The sequence below is a fragment of the Chaetomium tenue genome (assembly GCF_020726465.1).
Source record: "Chaetomium tenue strain MPI-SDFR-AT-0079 chromosome Unknown F5144scaffold_7, whole genome shotgun sequence".
Taxonomy (NCBI): domain Eukaryota; kingdom Fungi; phylum Ascomycota; class Sordariomycetes; order Sordariales; family Chaetomiaceae; genus Chaetomium; species Chaetomium tenue.
In genome coordinates this window covers 1943551-1961763 of record NW_027117335.1, presented here as the reverse complement: position 1 = coordinate 1961763, position 18213 = coordinate 1943551, and the positions used below count along the sequence as shown (strand labels likewise).

Genomic DNA, 18213 nt, shown 5'->3' with positions numbered 1-18213 from the left:
TTTTAGCGTTCTCGGCTGCCAGCTTTGACAGCCCCGCCGCTGACGTGCGGGCTAAGGCCCATCTCTTACCCACGGACCGTTGCTGTATTGCGATGCTCCATGGAATCATACATGAAGATCAGCCACACAGGCACCAAACCGCGGCAGCTCGGAAGCCACACTTGGGGAAGTCCCGACGTCGGCCAACTTCGTACCCGACCGCCGTGGGAGCAAGCCCAAAGGTGCTATAAAAGGACGACAACTTACCCAATGCTGATGATGGCCCCTCGATTCCCCATCCACACCATCGCATAGCAACCAGAGCAACTCAATCGCTTGCGCTCGTACATTCGTTTAGCCAATATGCGTTTCATCAGCTCCATCACCCTCCTCTCGCTGGCAGGCCTCGGCCTCGCCTCACCCATCGCTGGTCTGACAGACAGCCTCACCGGCGGAACTGATAGCCTCACCGGCGGAACAGACAGCCTCCCCAGTGGGACGGACGGCGCGACCGGTGCGGCCGACGGCTCCGATCCCACCGCCGCTCTTGGCGGCCTCGTGCCGGGTGGCCTGCTGGGGCGTGACGATGAGCACAAGCACTACCCCGGACAGGGCACCCGCCGCCGCCAGAACGACGGTGACGATGGCAGCGGGGATGGGGTCCTCCTCCGTATGCGTGGAGAAGCTGACCATGGCAGCGGTGAGCACGGTGGCGAGGGCCAAGGCCATGGCAGCAGTCAGGGTAAGGGAGAGGGCAAGGGAAAGGGAAAGGGCAAAGGCAAGGGCGAGGGCAAGGGCGAGGACAAGGGCAAGGGCGAGGGAAATGGCAAAGGCATGGGAAAGGGCGAGGGCAAGGGCGAGGACAAGGGCAAGGGCGAGGGGAAGTCTAAGCCAAAGGGCGAGGGTCAGGGCAAGGGTGAGAGCAACTCCAAGCCCAAGGGCAAGGAACATGGCCAGGGTAGCAATCAGTCCAAGTCCAAGGGTCAGCCCAAGGACGACCACAAAGGCAAGGGCCAAGGTTCCGGCGGCGGCAAGGGCAAGGGCAAGTGCAATGAGGCGCGCCACACGTCCTGTCTGCACCCTGAAGATGTCGACGCTCTTGTCGATGCTTATGTGCGCATGCTCTCCCACTGGAACGACACCGACGCCAAGTACCTTGCCGAGAACTTCCGCGACACCTCCGACAGCATCAACATTCTGGCCGGCATCCCACTGGGTAGCCCAACCTTCCCGACTAAGAAGGCGTTCATCGACCACCAACATGAGCAGGTATTTACACCCCTTCCCCCCACCCCCTAAACCAAATCACCCAACTAACATTCCATCTAGCCGGACAACCTCCCTCTCGTGATTACGCACAAGTCGCCCTATTCCTGCGACGAGATCGCCCTGATCTGGAAGGCGACCTTTGGCCAGGCCCAGAAGTCGGTGCGCGGCGTGACCATCCTCGGCGCCACCAAGGACGAGGGCTTCTGGCAGATCAAGAGCATCGACGTCGAGTTCAACAGCATCGCCTACCTGCTCGACATCGGCGGTAACTACACCCTGCCCCCGCCGCCCCCAGCTTCCTCTTGATTGGTTGGGGCTTTTGCTCGAGATATGCCATCTGAGTGAGTGGATAGAGGTGGTGGAGTGTAGGGTAGTGTGGGCCAGAAAAGATAAAACCTTTTGTGGTGTGAGGGTTGAGACGAAAAAGGGCTACGAGAGCTATGTAATCGCTAATTTCGATCGAGTCGAGTATAAGTTAGTTGTCGCTTTAATGAACTTGCGTAGCCTATATAGTCCCCTATTAAGTGTTCCTTCATGATTATAACGACACTCAACGCATGTATGTAATCCCGAACAGCCACCGACCACGATGTTGAGCTTTGATTCCTAGACTTGGCCATGATGTCTGCACGTAGCTACCGCGGTCTAAGAATTAGGTCCGCGCTATTACTAACTTACAGGAGGACCATCGCCCCCTCGACGGTTGGCCAAATGGTAACCGGCGGTGGTCCTGAAAACCCCGAGGCAGTTATTCAAGCCCCCTCCTCAGTCACGATTGGCCAGTAGAGGCCGGGGTTGGCCGGTCTTCCTCCGCCAATAACGGTTTCTAGTGTACTTGTAGATATAGGTAGCTTAACTTACCATTCATAGAACGAAATGAATTATAGTGCTAATCTTTCACACCGCACTTATCGTACCTCATCTTGCTGGGCCTCTTGAAGTTGGTTATTTTGGCCCTCCGTCTTATGGTCCCATTGGCGATCTCTACCTATGCTTCTAACCACATTATCTACCTATAATGAATGTCAAACCCAACAGTTGGAGTAAGCCGCCCCTGTTACCCCAACATCAATCCGACGATGCCAAACACGGTTAGCTGCGCGTGATAATGGCTCAATACTGAGCTGAACAGGGAGCGAGCGGAGTTGTCTTGGCGATGAGGCTGTACCTTACTTCCTCCCTTCACAACACCCCTCAACTGTCCGCTCTGTATTCTGCCTACTGACGCAAACAACAGCTGGACTACGAGAAATCATGGAGAAGCTACCAGAAACCGAAAAGTATGCCCCTTTCTCTTACAGCACGTCAGAGATGAGCACGCCGGACACTCAGTTCCGACTGCTGGAGCTTTTGCCGCCCACCGTCGAGCAAGACGAGCTCTCGTGCCGCATTGTCGTTCGCCAACTGGCGGAATCATCGCGGCAATACAAGGCGCTTTCATACACTTGGGGTAATGGCTCCTTGTCGCACTTCGTCGCCATACCCCCCGAAAAGGGGGGTGAAGGCGAACGAAGAACCCTATCCATCACGCAATCTCTACACACCGCGCTGGTTCATCTCCGCCATCCCAGCGAGCCGGTTTGGTTGTGGATTGACCAGATCTGCATCAACCAGGAGGACCACGCCGAGAAGGGAAAACAGGTCGGGATCATGGGCCCTATCTACGCCGGCGCAGAGCAGGTGCTGGTATGGCTGGGCCCGGCAGCAGATGACTCCGATCTCCTGATGGACGCCTGGCAGAGCGTCGGTCAAGCCGCTCGAGACTTTGGCTTAGAGAGTTATTACACCAAGGAGCGATGGCCCCTCCTAGCCCGCATCCTCAACGCCGAGGACCCCACAGACCCCAAAACAATCGAGCACGGGGCAATCCTCAAAACCGGCGCCGAAACCTTCGCACCCCTCGTCCCCAAACTCATCTTCCGGCACTGGTTCGCCCGACCCTGGTTCACCCGCGCCTGGACCGTGCAAGAATTCTGCCTCTGCGAAAACACCCTGTTCGTCTGCGGCACCAAGACCGTCCCCGCCGAGCTCGTCATGCTGGCCATCCAAGTCCTGCAATTCTCCATCTCACGCCTCTACGAAGCCATCTACCAGCCAGCCGGCGCCTCCCTCCCCCTCCTCGACGAGCTCAACGACGAGCCCACGGGCCGCCTCTTCAGCTGCCGCCAGCGCCGCCGCAAGCACGACCGGCGCGAGCCCGCCGCCCCCGGCGACGCCCTCCACGCCCTCCTGCGCAAGCTCTACGTCGAGCACAACACCCAAGCCTGGCTGCACCGCGACCGTGTCTTTTCGCTGCTGGGCCTGGCCGTCGATGCGCCTCACCTCGCGATCACGCCGGATTATGCGGAGCAGGACTCGCGCGCGGCGGACGCTCGTATCTTGGCACGGGCGGCGCGCGCGATGCTGACGAACCCGGTGACGGGGCGGTTGGATATTTTGAGCTATGCGCAGCCGCCGAAGCATCCGGATCTGGCGCCGCATTTGCCGTCGTGGGCGCCGGACTGGAGGGGGAACCTGGGCCGCTCGTTTTATTACGTCCATGAGGGCGTGTCCGAGCATTTGTTTGCGGCGTGTGGAGAGGGGTATTTGGCTGTGAGGCCGCTGCCCGTTCCGGATGTGGAGGGGAAGAACAGCTCCGTGGTCGGGCTGGGTGGGTTCCGGGTGGATAGCGTGGCGGCGGTGGCGGCGGGGTCGGCGTGGATGGATATGTCGTTTGGGGCGGATCGGTTTTCCTTGTTCTTTGCGCAGATAGATGGCTTGTTTGAGCGGGGGATGGCGGAGCATGCGGGTGTGCCGGAGCTGTATGGTGGGAACGCGGAGCGCCGGGCGGAGGCGTGGTGGCGTGTGCCGACGGGGGATCTGTTTTGGACGCGGACTGCGGATATGCACCGGGCGGAGGCGCCTGAGGCGGAGGTGGCGCATCGGCAGTGCCGGGAGATGGTGCAGTTCTTTAGGGAGTGTGAGACGGTGACAGAGCCTCAGGAGCAGGCAAAGAAGTTCAAGGAGTTCGATTGGAATGGGAAGAGGGAGAGGGGGGAGCTTGGGTCGTTTTATCAGGAGAGTATGAGGTACATGATTGGGAAGCGGCCATTTCTGACATCGGAAGGGTACCTTGGGATGGGGCCGGAGGATGTTAAGGAAGGGGACATGGTGGTTGTTTTGTGCGGGGGAAGGATTCCATTCATTTTGAGACCGACAGAGTCAGAGTTGGAGCTGCCTGAGGGGAAGACGAAGAAGTTGTTTGGGTTTGTGGGAGAGGCGTACTGTGACAGCGCGATGGACGGGGAGGTCGTGGGTAAGCGGGAGTTGAGCGAGTTTTATCTTATTTAGGGTGTCCGAAAGTAGGTATTCTTTAAAAGAAAAAAGGGGAAAAAAGGGGGGGAAATGGGGAAAAAAGGGGGAAAAAAAGGGGAAAAAAAGAAGTTAAAGATTATTTTCAAGTTCCCCCCCCCACCCCCCCCCCCCCCAAAAAAAAGCTTTTCTCTTTTCTTTTCCTTTTTTTTGTTTTCTTTTTTATAAATCAGCCGTTATCGGGTCGGTGGTTCGGGGTTCGGAGGTCGGAGCGGCTCATGAAAACAAACAGCTCATTTTCTTAAACGGCTTACAATTCGTGAACCAACAACTAACGGTTGGTTTCCAACAAGTGGTATAGTAACGGCTTAATTCAGGAAGCGGTTATATTAGTAGGAAGCGTCTCCTGTATGAGCGTTTTCTTAATGGCCCGTACTATAAGCGGTTCGAATAGGTGGACGTGTGCCGGTATAAGCAGTTCAATTGCAGTAAGCTGGCTCCCAACGGCTCGCCTACAACGAACGGTTATTCAACGGATCGCGAACCCCCTACATACTCCCCTAAGTAGGAGTGGTTTGTTGTAGGATGCCTCATCAAATAACTGTTTCCAACCTTGATAGCGGCCATCAACGGCCAGACTGCCAGCTTCAGGTATTCACGCGATGGGAAAACGGCCAATCCTAGTCCTTATTTACACGAACACCTTCACGAATGAAACCATAACTTACTGTGCGGCGGATAAAGATCTATTAATCTATTACTGTTGGCAACTGCAGCTACTTCAAACCCGATACCCATGGTGCCGTGTATGTATGCATTACCCAAGCTTTAACAACTTGACTTCATCTCCAAACCTTCAGTTTCCTGTCCAGGCTAACACTCCCATCCCGCGATAGACACCTCTCACTCATACACATAACAATAGTCCCCATCCACCGTCGACGAAACCTCGCGAATGGTCCTCGGGTCCCCGATTATACCAAAGTCCATCGAAGTGTCCAGCGTAACGTTGTCACTCGGCGGGTCTGCGAAGGTGGGTTAGCATCAACAGTTCACACCCCAAATAGCCATCCCGAATCACTCACCATTCGCCGCCGTCCCCGTCCCCCAAACCTGGTACGCCCGCGCCGCCGGATCCTGCCCCTGCCAGATCGTCCACACCCGATCCACTTGCGCATGATGCAGCCAAAACACAGGATCACTCGGACTCGCATACACATCCAGCGCATTCAACCCAACCTGCCAATGCCCCGACGCATGCACACCACCGGGCTCACCCCCCGGCGCATCCAGCTCCTCCACAAAACACCCCAAGTCCCCCCCACACCCATCCACCAACGCCGTGACCGCACTCGGCCTCGTCCCCAAACTAAACACCGGACTCAAATCCCTCGTCAAACACCTCGGATTATACCCCAACCCGCCCTCCGGCCCCGCCGGCTCATACCCCACCGGCCCCAACCTCACCTCAAACAGCCCCTCCCGAAACGGCCCCGTCTGCACACACCCGCCCCCCGTCGCCGGCGGAATCACCATCTCCCTCCCCCCGGGCAACACAATCACCGTCTCCGTCCTCCCCCCCACAAAAACCCCATTCCCCCCCAACGACCCCTCCCCGCCCCCAAAAACCTCTGCCCCCCTCGGATCCGTATACGACCGCGTCCAATCCCAGTACGGCAGCGGCCCATCATACCCGCACTCCTCGCGCAGCACCTCACCGAAGCGGTGGATCAGGTGGCGGTGGAAGGGCAGGAAGAGGCCGGAGGCGTGCGCAAAGGGGGTCTGGTCGATGTGGGTCACGATGAAGTCGTCGTAGCGGGTGCGTGCGCCGGGGGCGTGGGGGGGCGGGGTGAGGGCGGGGAGCGTGTTGAGGCAGTGGATGGCGGTGATGAAGGCGGTGCGTTCGGGGAGGGTGAGCGCGGACCTGTGGGGGGTGGGGGTGGGGGGTTAGATGCGGCTTGCTTGGTGGATGGGGTTGGGGATGGGGTTGGTTGGGGTGTGTTTGTGAAGGAGGGACTTCTCAGGGATAGAGAACTTACCATTCTTTTCTGGCGCGGAGGGTACCGATAGTACAGCCTGTCGTGCGGTTGCTGATGATGCCGTAAATGCTCTGGTGGTATTGCGCCTGCAGCTCGAGAATCCGCTCCGATGCCGCGGCTTCGTGCTGGAAATCGACAACGGGGGCGGCCCCAGTGAAAGAGCCCAAGGACAGGAGTCCGAGTTGAACAAAGAGCGACTTCATGGTATTACTTGGGAAATATCGTTGGTGTTGGGTAGTAATATGCAAGCAAGTAAGAGCGACGATATGTTTGTCTGGACGCGGTCTGCGAACGACCAGGAAACCATTCAGCGATCGAGTGGAGAAAGATGGAAGGGGCAGACAGAACAGTGGAGGCTTGGGTATTTCCTTATGGTTGTGAGAAGGTGAACTTGACCACTGCTCGCGTACCTGAGGCCCACCGCACACAATCTGTTAATATGCACTGAAGCATCGACAGCTACGGAACTAGAAATAACTGCGAGCGTACTGGTACAATCTTGGACAGTGATTCCTCATTGTAAGCAATTGAATGCGCCTTATTGCGGTGCGGGTATCTAAAAACTAAAGGAGCCATGTCCATGACTATCTCGCACCTTCCTGGTGCTATGCAAAACCAAACCATATCGCCAATTTGGATCTTCAAATGCAAAACGGCCAAAATACAAAACGGCTCGTATATGCGCCTCCACGGATGTAAACCCAGCCAACCCGTGCCCTGGAAACCAACCACGTACTATTAGGGTATTATTTCAAATCCAATTATTAATCCTCTTCCAATACCTCTCTCAACGCTTCCTGCACGCCAGCGCTGTCCTCAACCGAGACCTTGCTCGGCGCGCCCCGCCTCTTCTGTGAGGCCCAGTACTCTTGAAACCCCGGGATTGGACCCGGCTGGTTGATCCCCGGTGCGCGAAACACAGCCGCCAGTGCCGCATTCGCGCTTGTTACCGGGGTAGCTGAGGTAGCCGCTGATGAGAGGCTACCTTGGGGAGACTTGCTAAGGTTGTTGCTCGTTGTAGAGACCGTGGTGATGGAACCCGCATCGTCGGGGAGGCAAAGTGTGGGGATCGCCACCGCGGGAGTTACCGATGTAGACGCGTCTAGGGCGGGCGTTGGCGATGGGCTCGCCCCAGGTGTGACAGTATCGTTGGTGGTATCGACATTGCTGCTGCTCGCCCCCCACGGCCTCCAAGACACCAACTTCCCCAACGTCGAGGGTGCCCGAGATGAGGCCTGCCCGGAACCCCGTTCCGAAGCCCTCCCCCTCTTGGGATTCGACACAACCCTGCCCCCACCATGCCGCGATTTTGGTGTGGAGAGCTTCTGGGCGATGCTGTCCCTGAGGATGACACTACCCCTCTTGCCCTCGGCGCTGCTGCTAAGGAGCGTCGGTTGGGCGATGACAACACTGACGTTAGTGCCCGCGGCAGTGAGACCGAGTGGTCTGAGGGAGAGCTGGCTGGGCCGTGCGCTGAGGGTGTGGATATCGAGTCCATTGGAAAGGGATATTATGGACTCGTGCGAGATAACTCGCCGTAGGCCGCGAGGCCGCTGTTCAACACCGGAGTCGAAATGTGATGATGTAGGCGAGAATGTGTCTTCCGGACCAGTGTCGTTATTGCTGTCGTAGTCTGTGTAGGCAGCGAGAGATGGGGAAGTGATGTTCGGCACATGGTCGGTGGTGTACGGCGAGGTATAAGCTGTTTGTGAACGATCGTTCATTATGGAGCGGGACATGGGGCGTGGCCGCTGTGTGTAACCATGTGCGGACCGTGGCGTGTCCGCCGGAAACATGGCTATCTCGGAGATACTCCTCAGCGAGTAGTCCGATATTTTCTTCCTATGCGCTTGCTTCCAGCCCGGCGAGGTTGGATCCATGGTCGTAGTTGGAGAGGCGGGTGACGGGAGATCGGGGAGCCTGTCGAACAGGGAGTCCCTGTTGTTGGACCGTGGGGACGCAGGTGCTGACGACGGTGCAAATTCGGAGTGATTCTCAGACTGGAGGGACCAGCGAGTGGTTGATGGAGATGGCTCGTCTGGGGACAGCAAAGGCCCGGCTAGGGTACCACGCTGAAAGCGAGCAGAGGACAAGATTGGCGAACTCGGAGCTGAAAGTTGGGGTGGGGTGAATACGCCGTGTGTAAGCCCCTGCCTCCTCTTCCTCGCCTTCCGTGCCTCTGGCTTGTGAGTGACGTGGTAGTGGTGGTGAATGTGTAGCTCTTGCGACACCCTCGGTTGTTGTGGCGGCGTCGGCGGCTCTTTCTGGGCTAGCTCAGCTTGCAGTGTCTTGGGCGAGCTCAGTTCCTGGCCGGCCGCCGGTTGGTGATACGCCAACTGTTCCCGTAACATCTGGATTTCATCGTTGGAGCTGAGAAGCATCTCGCGCAGTTCAGCCATGCCGACCTGTAGGTTGGCGTTATCTTGCAACAGGTCGCGCACGAAATGCGACACAACACTGCCGCCACTCCTACTGTCCGTCATTGACTTGGCGGCGGCGGCGCCCTTGAGCCGTCCTGCTGCCGTATTCAGTTCCTTCTCCATGGCGTGTTGCCGTTCCATACGGCCGATGACCTCGACGTGGCGTTCGCGCTCCTCCCGAGATTCCTTCTCCATGCGTTCGAGCTGCTCCTGCAGGTCACTGAGACCCTTTTCGGCTTGCCTCCAGCGATACATGGTCGTCCGGGATTCCTCTTCGGTGCGGGCGATGGTGGTCCGCAGCACGTCTTGCTCTTCTTCCAGTAGTGCGATTTGGCGCTCAAGATTGACTGCTCTGTCGGTTGCATTTTCTAGCCGCCGCACCTCCCTTTGCGAGTCGAGAAGGGACACCTCGAGAAGGCTAATATTAGTCTCGGCATCCTTGACCGTATCATTGACCCGTTCCAGCTCGTCTCGCAGCGTGTGGTTCTCGTCGGCGACCGATCGGTTTCTAGTTTCGAGTTCCGTATTATCCCGTTCCAGCTGCTCGATGCGGGCTGTGAGCTCGAGTCGGTCGCGTTCAGCAGATGCCATGTAGGCTTCATGACGGGCAAGCAGAGTCTGCAGCGTGAATGTCAGCGAGGGGTGGCCATCATCGGGCTTAGGTTGGCGGGACCGCCATATTGCCCCAATCTCAGCCATTTCGCGTGTTTGCATGGTGTGGTCAAATGCATGGGTAGCATTATCCCGGCGTTGCCTTGAACGGCCGGGGCCACCGGAAGACCACAAAACAAAGGGTACACGTGGGCCTCGATCAAAGACAGGGTGTATCAAAGGAATGTGGCGGGATGACTGACCTGGCCCATTCTTGCCGCGGTGTGGACATCCCGCTCAACGCTCGACAGGACGGAGCAGTTGTGCACCAGAAAGACGCAGTCCTCCTTCCCACAGCAGCACTGCAAGCTACCGTCGTCACTTCCGTGAGCCGTAACGACCCCCATTGTGTGTTGCCGCGAGTGATCATTCGTGGTCTGGGTGCCATCCATCCCTCTCACTCGAAAAGGCAAAACTCGTCGTGGAATGCAGACGGGGGCTGTCGCATAGTCGCAGCACCAATTGATCTGCTGGATGACGCCGGCACGGTTTGTATGTAATATAGATTGGTTACGCCCGTGCCGTTCCACGTTGCGCAAAAGTTGGGTTGGTTGGAGTTGTTGTTCCTCGGACAATAGAGAACTCAATTGGATGTCGTCGATGATCGGAAGGCTGCAGCTGCGATGAACAAGGGATGGAATTGAGTGGAGTTTGCCGCTGGGGCGGATGTGCAACGTGGGGCCAAATTCACCGCCTGGGAATCGCTAACCGGGGTTTTGCAGGTTGCTGAATCGGAGACTGTTCGAGTCGTGACTCGTGGGCCAGAGGCGGGGCATGGCGAAGTGTGCTGGACGTCGCACGATACGGCGGGCGAGTCTCAGGGCAGGTCGATAGATGGAGAAAGCAAGTGAGCGTGGCTGGGAAAGTTGCCCAACAGGAGGAGGGTGGCCCATTTCTATGACCGCAGGTGGGACGGTGCCTGCCTCATGCCTGTTTACGAATACCACGCCAACGTCGTCGCCAAGACTCTCACAGCGCGTGGACCCCCACATGCCAGGGGTAAAATCAGGCACGGGCCCACAGCAGCACAGCGCGCAGCGGAGTATCCACTTGCCTCGATGACCACCGATTCGCGTGCTCTCATTCGCGAACCGTTCAGCCGTTTCGATCTTGACAACCACGACCGAGCCTGAGATGAAACAACTCACACATCACTGACGGCAGTTGCACGTGTTGATGGTACGGAAGGGACGGCATCAACTTCATTTTCCGGAAGAAACGCGCACCACCGCACAAGCATTGGCGGGCCAGGCTTGGCTAAGTATCTACTATCTGCCCCGCAATCTTGATGACCGCTAAGCCGTCTCCCTGTGCTCTTTTTTTCTAGCAAACATATCCGCTTCAGCAGCTATCTGCCGCATGCCGAGCATGCTGTCGTTCTTGTCGATCTGGGTAGTGATTGAATATTGCCATTGAGCCTGCGGATGACCTTGTGCGCCTGCAAGTATTGGACTGAGAAAGTGCACACGGTTTGAGTGGCCGACGTGTTCCTCCGGTGACGTTGATTGATAGCCGCCGCGGTGGCCACACCGGGAGCGGTAACGTTCACAGAATCAATGCCGGCGGAGAATCGATGAGCTTGGACGTTAGTTTGCCTTCGTCTTCCGAAGGTTAAGTGACAGCTTGGCTCTGCCGACGAGGCCGCCGCCGACAGCCTTGGAAGAATTGTTGAATCCACCGGCCGGACCGAGTGTGTCCCCCGGGCCAGAACGGCCCGGTACGCCGTTTGTCTCAGACTCGTCGTGGCGTCTCTGCGGCTGCTCGTCGCCATTCCCATCGGACGCGGTACGGGCCTGAGAGGGGGAATTCTTAGAGCCCGTAGAAACAGACGAAGACGAGGATGAAGATGACGATGACGATGAAGAACCGTCATTCTGGACGACAGGCTTTGGCGCCGATGCAGGCTTAGGGGCAGGCTTCTTAGCGGCGCTTGCTGGGCTGGGATCAGGCTCGCGCTTCTGAGAACCGCCGCCCCCCTTGGTAACGGCCGAGGTGGTGTCCTCTTCAGTCTCACCGCCGCTGTTGGAGCCCGGTACAGCTTCCTGCGTCTTCCTCGCCGGGCCCCCGTCGGCACCAGGGCGTTCAGAAGCCCTGCGTTGCGCGGCCTGCACATCCCGAGCGGCGGGTTGGTTGTCGGTTCCGCTGGCCCCTCCGCCGCTGCCAGCACCACTAGCATCGCCACCGCCGCCTCCATTACCACCACCCCCTCCATTTCCACCCCCACCGTCGCCTCCACCTCCACCCCCACCAGTATGGTGACGCTTGTTCATTTCTTCATTAGCAGCGCCAACAGGCGCGGTGCCGTTGACGGGAGGAGGCTGGTTGTCGATGAGGGCATCGCGCCGCGCGGTCCCCACACAGCCGGCGGAGCCCGTGCAGGGGATGGCGGCGGCGGTAGTGAGGCCGATGAAGGCGAGGAAGGCCGTGGTGTGTTTCATTTTGGGGGAGGGTTGCGGGGTGCGGTGTGAGGGAGGGTAGGTACCGGAGGTGGTGCCGCGTGGGGGTGGTTTGTTTGATCTGGGCCGGCCCGGGCGTGGGGGGGAAAGGAGTGTGGAAGGGCACTTTGTTGAATAAAATGAACGTTGGAAAGGAGTGTATGAGGCTTTACCGGAAAGCCTCTGAGGTAAGGAAAGTGATGATATGTGAGTCGATGCTGAGGAGGGATCCTCTGGCGGTTCTGGTGGCTACTGACAGCTTTTTATACTCGGTCGTTGAATGATGGACGCTCTCTTCACAATAAACCCGACCTCTCCTTGAGAAAGCTGTGCATCGTTGAGGATAGGCTGCCTGACTGGCCTCACCATGTTGCACTGTCTCATGGCCGCAAGCGGAACATGAAGTTGGCCTTACACCAAGAGAAAGACTGAAAACTATTATCTTTTGCTGATGAGCTCAGCCCTGGGTGGTACTGGGATGCCGCATCCCAACTTCGAAACAAGCTTGCTGAAACTCGAGGGTAGGTTGCGGATAGCGTCGATATAACCACAACGGAGATGCTGAGCTAAGGGAAATGTTGTTCGAGAGGAAGCAAGACTATCGGAGTCCCACGACGATCGAGGCGGCCTGATGCTGTGTTTGACGCCATTGGCACATCGGCCGTATACAAATGGTGAGACAAGCCGGCTGGGCGTATGACGCCGCTTGATAATTTTCCACCTTGTCGCGGCCCTTGTAGGACAACCGTTGTCTAGTTTCGGTATCGCAAAGGTTTCGGGGAGAAAATGCGGGAACACGGTCCTCGCCCCATCGCTCCAGCAGCCACAGGCCGGAGTAGATAGGTACATGTACACGGGCAACCCATACCCTTCTAAGCGGGCATGGGACAGGCTTGGCTTGGCCGAACATCCAGCGGCAAAAATGTCGACGGGTGAGAAAACAACGACTTGAACATTTGCTCCTTGCGTCAAAGTTATTTCGCCCAGGGCGTAGCACAACCACGCCGGAGAATATTGGGGCAGTTTTTCCACACCACTACATTTCGGAGGATCGAGTTTGGCGGCGCAGATAAATCCGCCGAGAACAACCACCTCGAGATGGCCCGCCTTCGCTCGGGCCCGGTCCGGTCCCGACTCGAATTGCCCAAACCACGGCGCAGCTCCTTGGCCCGTAGCGAAAGGGGGCCCGGCGAGCCGCCGTGGTTCTTGTTTGTGCTACGTGATCGATGACCACCCCAACAGGAATTTTGAGGACGCTCTTCCCGATTCTCGGTGGGTTCAAACTACAGGACATATTTATCAATGTTCGTTGGTCCGGATAGCCGGCAAAGGAACCGCTTCCTTCCTTCCATCACTGACACCATATCTAACATTGGTCGTGGTCGACGTGCTTCCAATCTCTTCAAACTCCAAAGCAAGTCTAGCAGGGCAGAACGTATGACGCTGCACAGGCGATTCACCCATGTAACATCGTCGTACAGTTTGATGTTTATTGGTTTTAAGATACCTAGCAAGACATGTCGTTTTCTTCTAAGAAAGACAATCTGATCTTTGCGGGCCAGACAGTACTCGAATTTGTATCAGGCCAAGGCACCTTCCTCGGCCATAAAACATAATCAAAAACGAACCTGGGACCCGCCTTCCTCCAATGTTTGGTGCAGTGGACCACCTTGACATTGTCGAACAGGCAGTCATGGATTCTCCAGATTGCTCGGTTTTCTTTTGGATGATTATTGGACACGCCGACTCGAATATTTGAGGAGCGCCAACCATCTGCGCCACGCGCCGAGTGACACGATGGGCGCATCGTTTTGCTGTTCCTTTCCCCAACGACGACCGAAGCGGAAGGGGTTGCAGACACCAGCCTCTTGCGAGCGACCTGTCAGCCCAAAGCACGACTCTCCGCCGTCATCTTCGCCTTCGCCCCTAGCTTTGCCAGAAGGACTACCACCTATCGTACCCTCCCCGTTTTTGTTGTCACCTTTCGGCCCCTCATCCGCCGTACCGTCTCAACATCCGTCCCCCGAGCGCCGTGCCGCGAGTTCTCTGGCCGTCCGTCGGCCATCGTCTACTCTTGCGCCGTCTCCTCGTTATTTTGGCCGCGATGCCTCTCGCCTGTCTTCGTTCGAAACCGCCCCACTAGCACGCAGTAGCCCTGGGATCGGATACCACCAAGATGTCATGCTGGCTGCCTGTGAAATTTGGGAGGAAGCATACAATCAAGTCAGAAGCGACGATGCGCTGAAACCTTTGGTCAAAAACTACGAAACACTTTTCAATACTGTTACAAGAGATGGCTTTTTTGACTCGCGCCGCTCCTCGCGGGTCCAAAAGGAACCGCCAAGTGGCGATGATGAGCACAGTGACGCCGGCGAGGAATGCTTCACGAGACTGGCTCAAGAATACATGGACCTGGCAAGACGCGACTCTGCCAGCCAAACCATCGTCTCTTCCGCAGTGCAGTTCATCCAGAAAACGAGAGACGTTGTCGGCCTTGCTCTGGCTTCCTCTCCACCCGCGTCACTCGCCTGGACCGGCATCTGCACCATTGTTTTGCCTGTATGTGTTCACCGCTGGCCGCCGCGGGTACTCGAACTAACCGAGGCAGATTATCGTCAACCATGCGGAACAGATTTCTGCCAGAGAATCCGGCTTCTCGTATGTCATGTCGCGGTTCACATGGTACGGTCAAGTTCTCGACCTCCTTAACCGCGAGTATTGGAAAAGCCCCCAAAGCTTCTCCGCGCTCCGACATGCGATTTATGGCGAGATCGTCGCGCTCTACAAACTCCTCATCGAATATCACCTGCGAGCATACTACACCTACTGCCGCCCCCTGACTACCATTTCCAGGGACATTCTCAAGCTCGACGACTGGAACTGCATGCTATCTGAGATCAAGGAGAGCGAAAAGCGCCTGGAGGAGTACATGAATCTCAACTACGAACAGCATCTACTGGACAAGCTCCACACACTCTCCAAGGATGCACTGCATAAACAGCGATTGGAGACGCTGCTCAAGTTCAAGTTCCCCGACGACTTCCCCTACGCCGTCTACCAGGCTTACCTCGACAGCATCGATTCGCCGGAAGACGGTACTGGGGCAGGGGTTCTCACACATCCCGTATTTACGGAGTGGGCTACGGGCGATTCTGGTGTTTTCGTTCTGGAGGGTATCCCGGGATCGGGGAAGTCAGTTCTGTCCAAGTCCCTCCTGACTGAACTGCCAAAGTGGAGGCCCTCGTCAATCTGCGCCTTCTTCTTCAAGGACAACGGCAAGGGCCAAGATGAAGCCACGACGGCGCTCTGCAGAGTCCTTGATCAGCTCTTCCAGGGCCAGCCAGACCTCGTCGATAGGATCTGCGCCAGAGTCGACCATCTTCTCCCCGAGGAGGTGCGATGCAATTTCGATCTGCTCTGGGGCGTTCTCGAGGAGGCTACCCAGAACTGCGAGCCTGGGAGTGTTACTGTTGTTCTAGATGGGTTCGACGAATGCGAGCCGGACTCGGCCGATAAACTATGGCAGAAGCTGACCGAGTATCTTGCCGGCCCGAGCCCACGGATGAAATTCTTCCTCACCACACGCCCTTTGGTTACAGCGCCGCCGCTAATCTTCTCTCCTGGTGTCACCGTTCTGAAGCTGGAGGAGGACCCGCATTGCCTCAAGCACATTAGCAAAGATATCGAGAGAGTCGTCATGGCCCGCTTCGATGGGTTTGCGCTGCGGTGTATCCAGGACACGAGCCTCCGACAAGAATTACTAGAGTTTATCCGGCCGCGAGAGGATAGAACGTATCTGTATGTCAAGTTGTTATTCGACTACCTTGAATTAAAGATGAAGGACGGCTTGCCGCGAGTGCCCCGTGGTTGGATCGACATCTTCAAGAAGTTGCCGGCAACCGTGAAAGAGGCATACGTCGGGTTTCTCAACCGAGTCCGGGAATGTCAAAGAGGCGATGTCAGAAACCTGTTTCAAATCGTCCTTGCCGCTGCAAGACCGCTCACTCTTCAGGAGGTCAACATCGCGCTCAACATCCGGGACCTACCAAACGGCAGCAAACACGGCTTGGGGCTGCAGGACGAGCGCTGTTTCCGGAGCTGGATTCTGGATGCCTGCAAGTACTTCTTGGATGTCTACAATGGCAGGGTCTACTTTATCCACCAAACTGCCAAGGACTTCCTTCTGGCCGGTCCGGGGGAGAACGGACACAGAAAGCCGGACTGGCTGGGTGATTTTACCATGCAGGCTTGCCACACGACATTGGCTGAGAGTTGCATCCTGTATCTTTCGTTACCTCTGCGAGTACCTTCTCGTTTCAAGGGCGTTCCCGCTTCTGGAGAAAATGGCGGCGAACACCACATGTGGAACGATGCCGAGCTCGCATTCGCCAGTTATGCACATTTTTTCTGGCGTAACCACGTTGTCGTCGCGCTTGACACGGATTCATCCAGCAGTTCAGAGGAGCTTCTCAAGCTTTTGGGGTTGTTGCGGCCGTGGTATCAGAACATGACCACTGGAATCCGACTGAAGTCGCCTTGGATAATGATCAACGGAGCAGTGCTTGAGAGAGCCCTGTCGCCGGACAGCAGCAGCGGACCCTGGGGCCCCAATCGCATAGACGTTGAGCCCTAGCAGGGCCAGGATCTCATAAACGCGACAATCGACGGAAGCGATCTAGTCGTCGCCGACTACAAGGGACGGCCGCTCCCTCGCACCGCACGCATCCACATCGAAGCCCCCAACGCCCTCCAACGCTTCAGCGCTGTAATCCGCCAGGTCGCAACAGTCCAAGCCGTCCGCGCATTAACAACCTACCAACTGCATTCCCCGCTCCCCGCAGACTGGTTCACCGCCCGCTTCTCCCCCAAGCCCAACCGCGCCCGCGCTCGCGACAACAACAACACCCTCCACCTCCACGACGGCGACGTCCTCACCTACACCCTCTCCAACCGCACCGCCCTGCACACCGCCTCCGTCCACATGCTCAGCCTCAACGCCTCCTGGACCGTCGGCACCCTCCTCTGGAACGCGCGCCTCCCGCCGCGGCAGCAGCGCACGGGGGAGCTGACTATGGTGCTGCCAAGGCGTGTGAATGAGGATGATCCGGCGGAGGCGGAGGATGCGATTGTGGTTATTTTTTGTGTGGGGGTGGGTGTGGGGGTGGGGGGTCAGGGCGGGGCGGAGAGACTGGTTGCGCCGGCGGAGTGGTTGCGGGGGGTGTATGTCCCGCCGGTGTTGGTAGGGGCGGGGGTGGGGCCTGGGACTGCTGGGGTGGGGGTGGGAAGTGTGCCCGCGGCGGCGGCATGGTTGGGGTTTGTGCCGCCGCCGAGTTGGGTTGTTAAGAGTTTTGGGGTGTGTGTTGGGCCGAGGGTGAGGGAGGGGGTGGGAGTGAAGAGTATGGATGGGGGGATGAAGGGGGGAGGTGATGGGAGGTGATGGATGAGCGGATGGGAGATGACGTGAGGGACGCTGACGAGGAGTGGGAGGGGGACTGGGGAGTGGTGTTATGGAAGGCAAACAATGGCCTTTTCTGCGCTTTTGTGGTGTTGTGATATTGTTAGGGGGCGCTGGTTACGGGCTCGGTATTAACTTTTGGTAAAGTCTGGAATTGTTTATTATTTATTGGTTGCAAACTTGCAAAGGCAGCCTGGGTTGGTATGCTGAAACTTGGAGATGAGAAGCTACCTTCCATTATCAATTGTCCCCGATATAACAGTTTCCTTAGTCGAGTTTGTTTATTTGAGCGCCTGGTCCAGCATTCCTACCAAACCTCCAATGGAGGAGGTCATTCGGAATGTCGGCCCGTTGCATGGTAGACCCCATGTGGTTATTGAATGTCGGATTAATACACATACCCAATTGATGCGCATTCAGGTCCCACGACCCCTAATTCACGTCGAACGTGACGGCATTTGACATGCACGGCACCCCTGATGGCCTGACCCAACAGCGCCCCAACCAACCCGGTTACCGCCCTCTCACAAACCGCATCACAGTTACCTGCATCGTGTGCTCAGCACACCACACCCACCCAACCACAGCGCTCGTGTCACTCCGGCCCCGCACACGGCTGGCTGATGGCCATTGGCCCGCTGCCTTGAGCCGCCGACCTCGACCAGCGATGGCCA

At 57.3% G+C, this 18213-nt stretch overlaps 6 protein-coding genes across 6 annotated transcripts; 3 read left to right on the top strand and 3 right to left on the bottom strand.

Moving 5' to 3' along the window:
- Nucleotides 1–273: 273 nt before the first annotated feature.
- F5144DRAFT_586770 (uncharacterized protein) lies at nucleotides 274–847 on the bottom strand. The gene has a single exon (XM_066789789.1). The coding sequence runs from the start codon at nucleotides 706–708 to the stop codon at nucleotides 397–399; it is 312 nt and encodes a 103-aa protein (XP_066639110.1). The 5' UTR covers nucleotides 709–847; the 3' UTR covers nucleotides 274–396.
- Nucleotides 814–1554, top strand: F5144DRAFT_499034 (uncharacterized protein; the record flags this gene model as incomplete). The annotated part of the gene is made up of 2 exons (XM_066786305.1): nucleotides 814–1248; nucleotides 1309–1554. The coding sequence occupies 2 exons, from the start codon at nucleotides 814–816 to the stop codon at nucleotides 1552–1554; spliced, it is 681 nt and encodes a 226-aa protein (XP_066639109.1).
- Nucleotides 1555–2428: 874 nt separating this feature from the next.
- Nucleotides 2429–4943, top strand: F5144DRAFT_586766 (heterokaryon incompatibility protein-domain-containing protein). The gene is made up of 2 exons (XM_066789788.1): nucleotides 2429–4589; nucleotides 4893–4943. Exon 1 carries the CDS (start codon nucleotides 2503–2505, stop codon nucleotides 4576–4578), a length of 2076 nt encoding a protein of 691 aa, XP_066639108.1. The 5' UTR covers nucleotides 2429–2502; the 3' UTR covers nucleotides 4579–4589; nucleotides 4893–4943.
- Nucleotides 4944–5442: 499 nt separating this feature from the next.
- On the bottom strand, nucleotides 5443–9712 carry F5144DRAFT_660919 (uncharacterized protein; the record flags this gene model as incomplete). Its single annotated transcript, XM_066793278.1, has 6 exons — nucleotides 5443–5564; nucleotides 5625–5811; nucleotides 5849–5908; nucleotides 6169–6463; nucleotides 6579–6696; nucleotides 7468–9712. 6 exons carry the CDS (start codon nucleotides 9710–9712, stop codon nucleotides 5443–5445), a joined length of 3027 nt encoding a protein of 1008 aa, XP_066639107.1.
- Nucleotides 9713–11235: 1523 nt separating this feature from the next.
- Nucleotides 11236–12087, bottom strand: F5144DRAFT_607034 (uncharacterized protein; the record flags this gene model as incomplete). Its single annotated transcript, XM_066791526.1, has 1 exon — nucleotides 11236–12087. One exon carries the CDS (start codon nucleotides 12085–12087, stop codon nucleotides 11236–11238), a length of 852 nt encoding a protein of 283 aa, XP_066639106.1.
- A 1613-nt stretch (nucleotides 12088–13700) lies between these two features.
- On the top strand, nucleotides 13701–17899 carry F5144DRAFT_624215 (uncharacterized protein). The gene is made up of 5 exons (XM_066792188.1): nucleotides 13701–14643; nucleotides 14693–16581; nucleotides 16764–16879; nucleotides 16926–17252; nucleotides 17647–17899. The coding sequence occupies exons 1-5, from the start codon at nucleotides 13882–13884 to the stop codon at nucleotides 17682–17684; spliced, it is 3132 nt and encodes a 1043-aa protein (XP_066639105.1). The 5' UTR covers nucleotides 13701–13881; the 3' UTR covers nucleotides 17685–17899.
- Nucleotides 17900–18213: the final 314 nt, after the last annotated feature.

Bases quoted from the DNA above. Each gene is read 5' to 3' on its own strand.
- F5144DRAFT_586766 (XM_066789788.1), top strand. From the start codon at position 2,503: ATGGAGAAGCTACCAGAAACCGAAAAGTATGCCCCTTTCTCTTACAGC.
- F5144DRAFT_586770 (XM_066789789.1), bottom strand. From the start codon at position 708: ATGGCCTTGGCCCTCGCCACCGTGCTCACCGCTGCCATGGTCAGCTTC.
- F5144DRAFT_624215 (XM_066792188.1), top strand. From the start codon at position 13,882: ATGGGCGCATCGTTTTGCTGTTCCTTTCCCCAACGACGACCGAAGCGG. The intron at 16,582-16,763 runs GTATCAGAACAT...GAAGCGATCTAG, and splicing joins TTGGGGTTGTTGCGGCCGTG to TCGTCGCCGACTACAAGGGA. The intron at 16,880-16,925 runs GTCCGCGCATTA...CGCTCCCCGCAG, and splicing joins AGGTCGCAACAGTCCAAGCC to ACTGGTTCACCGCCCGCTTC.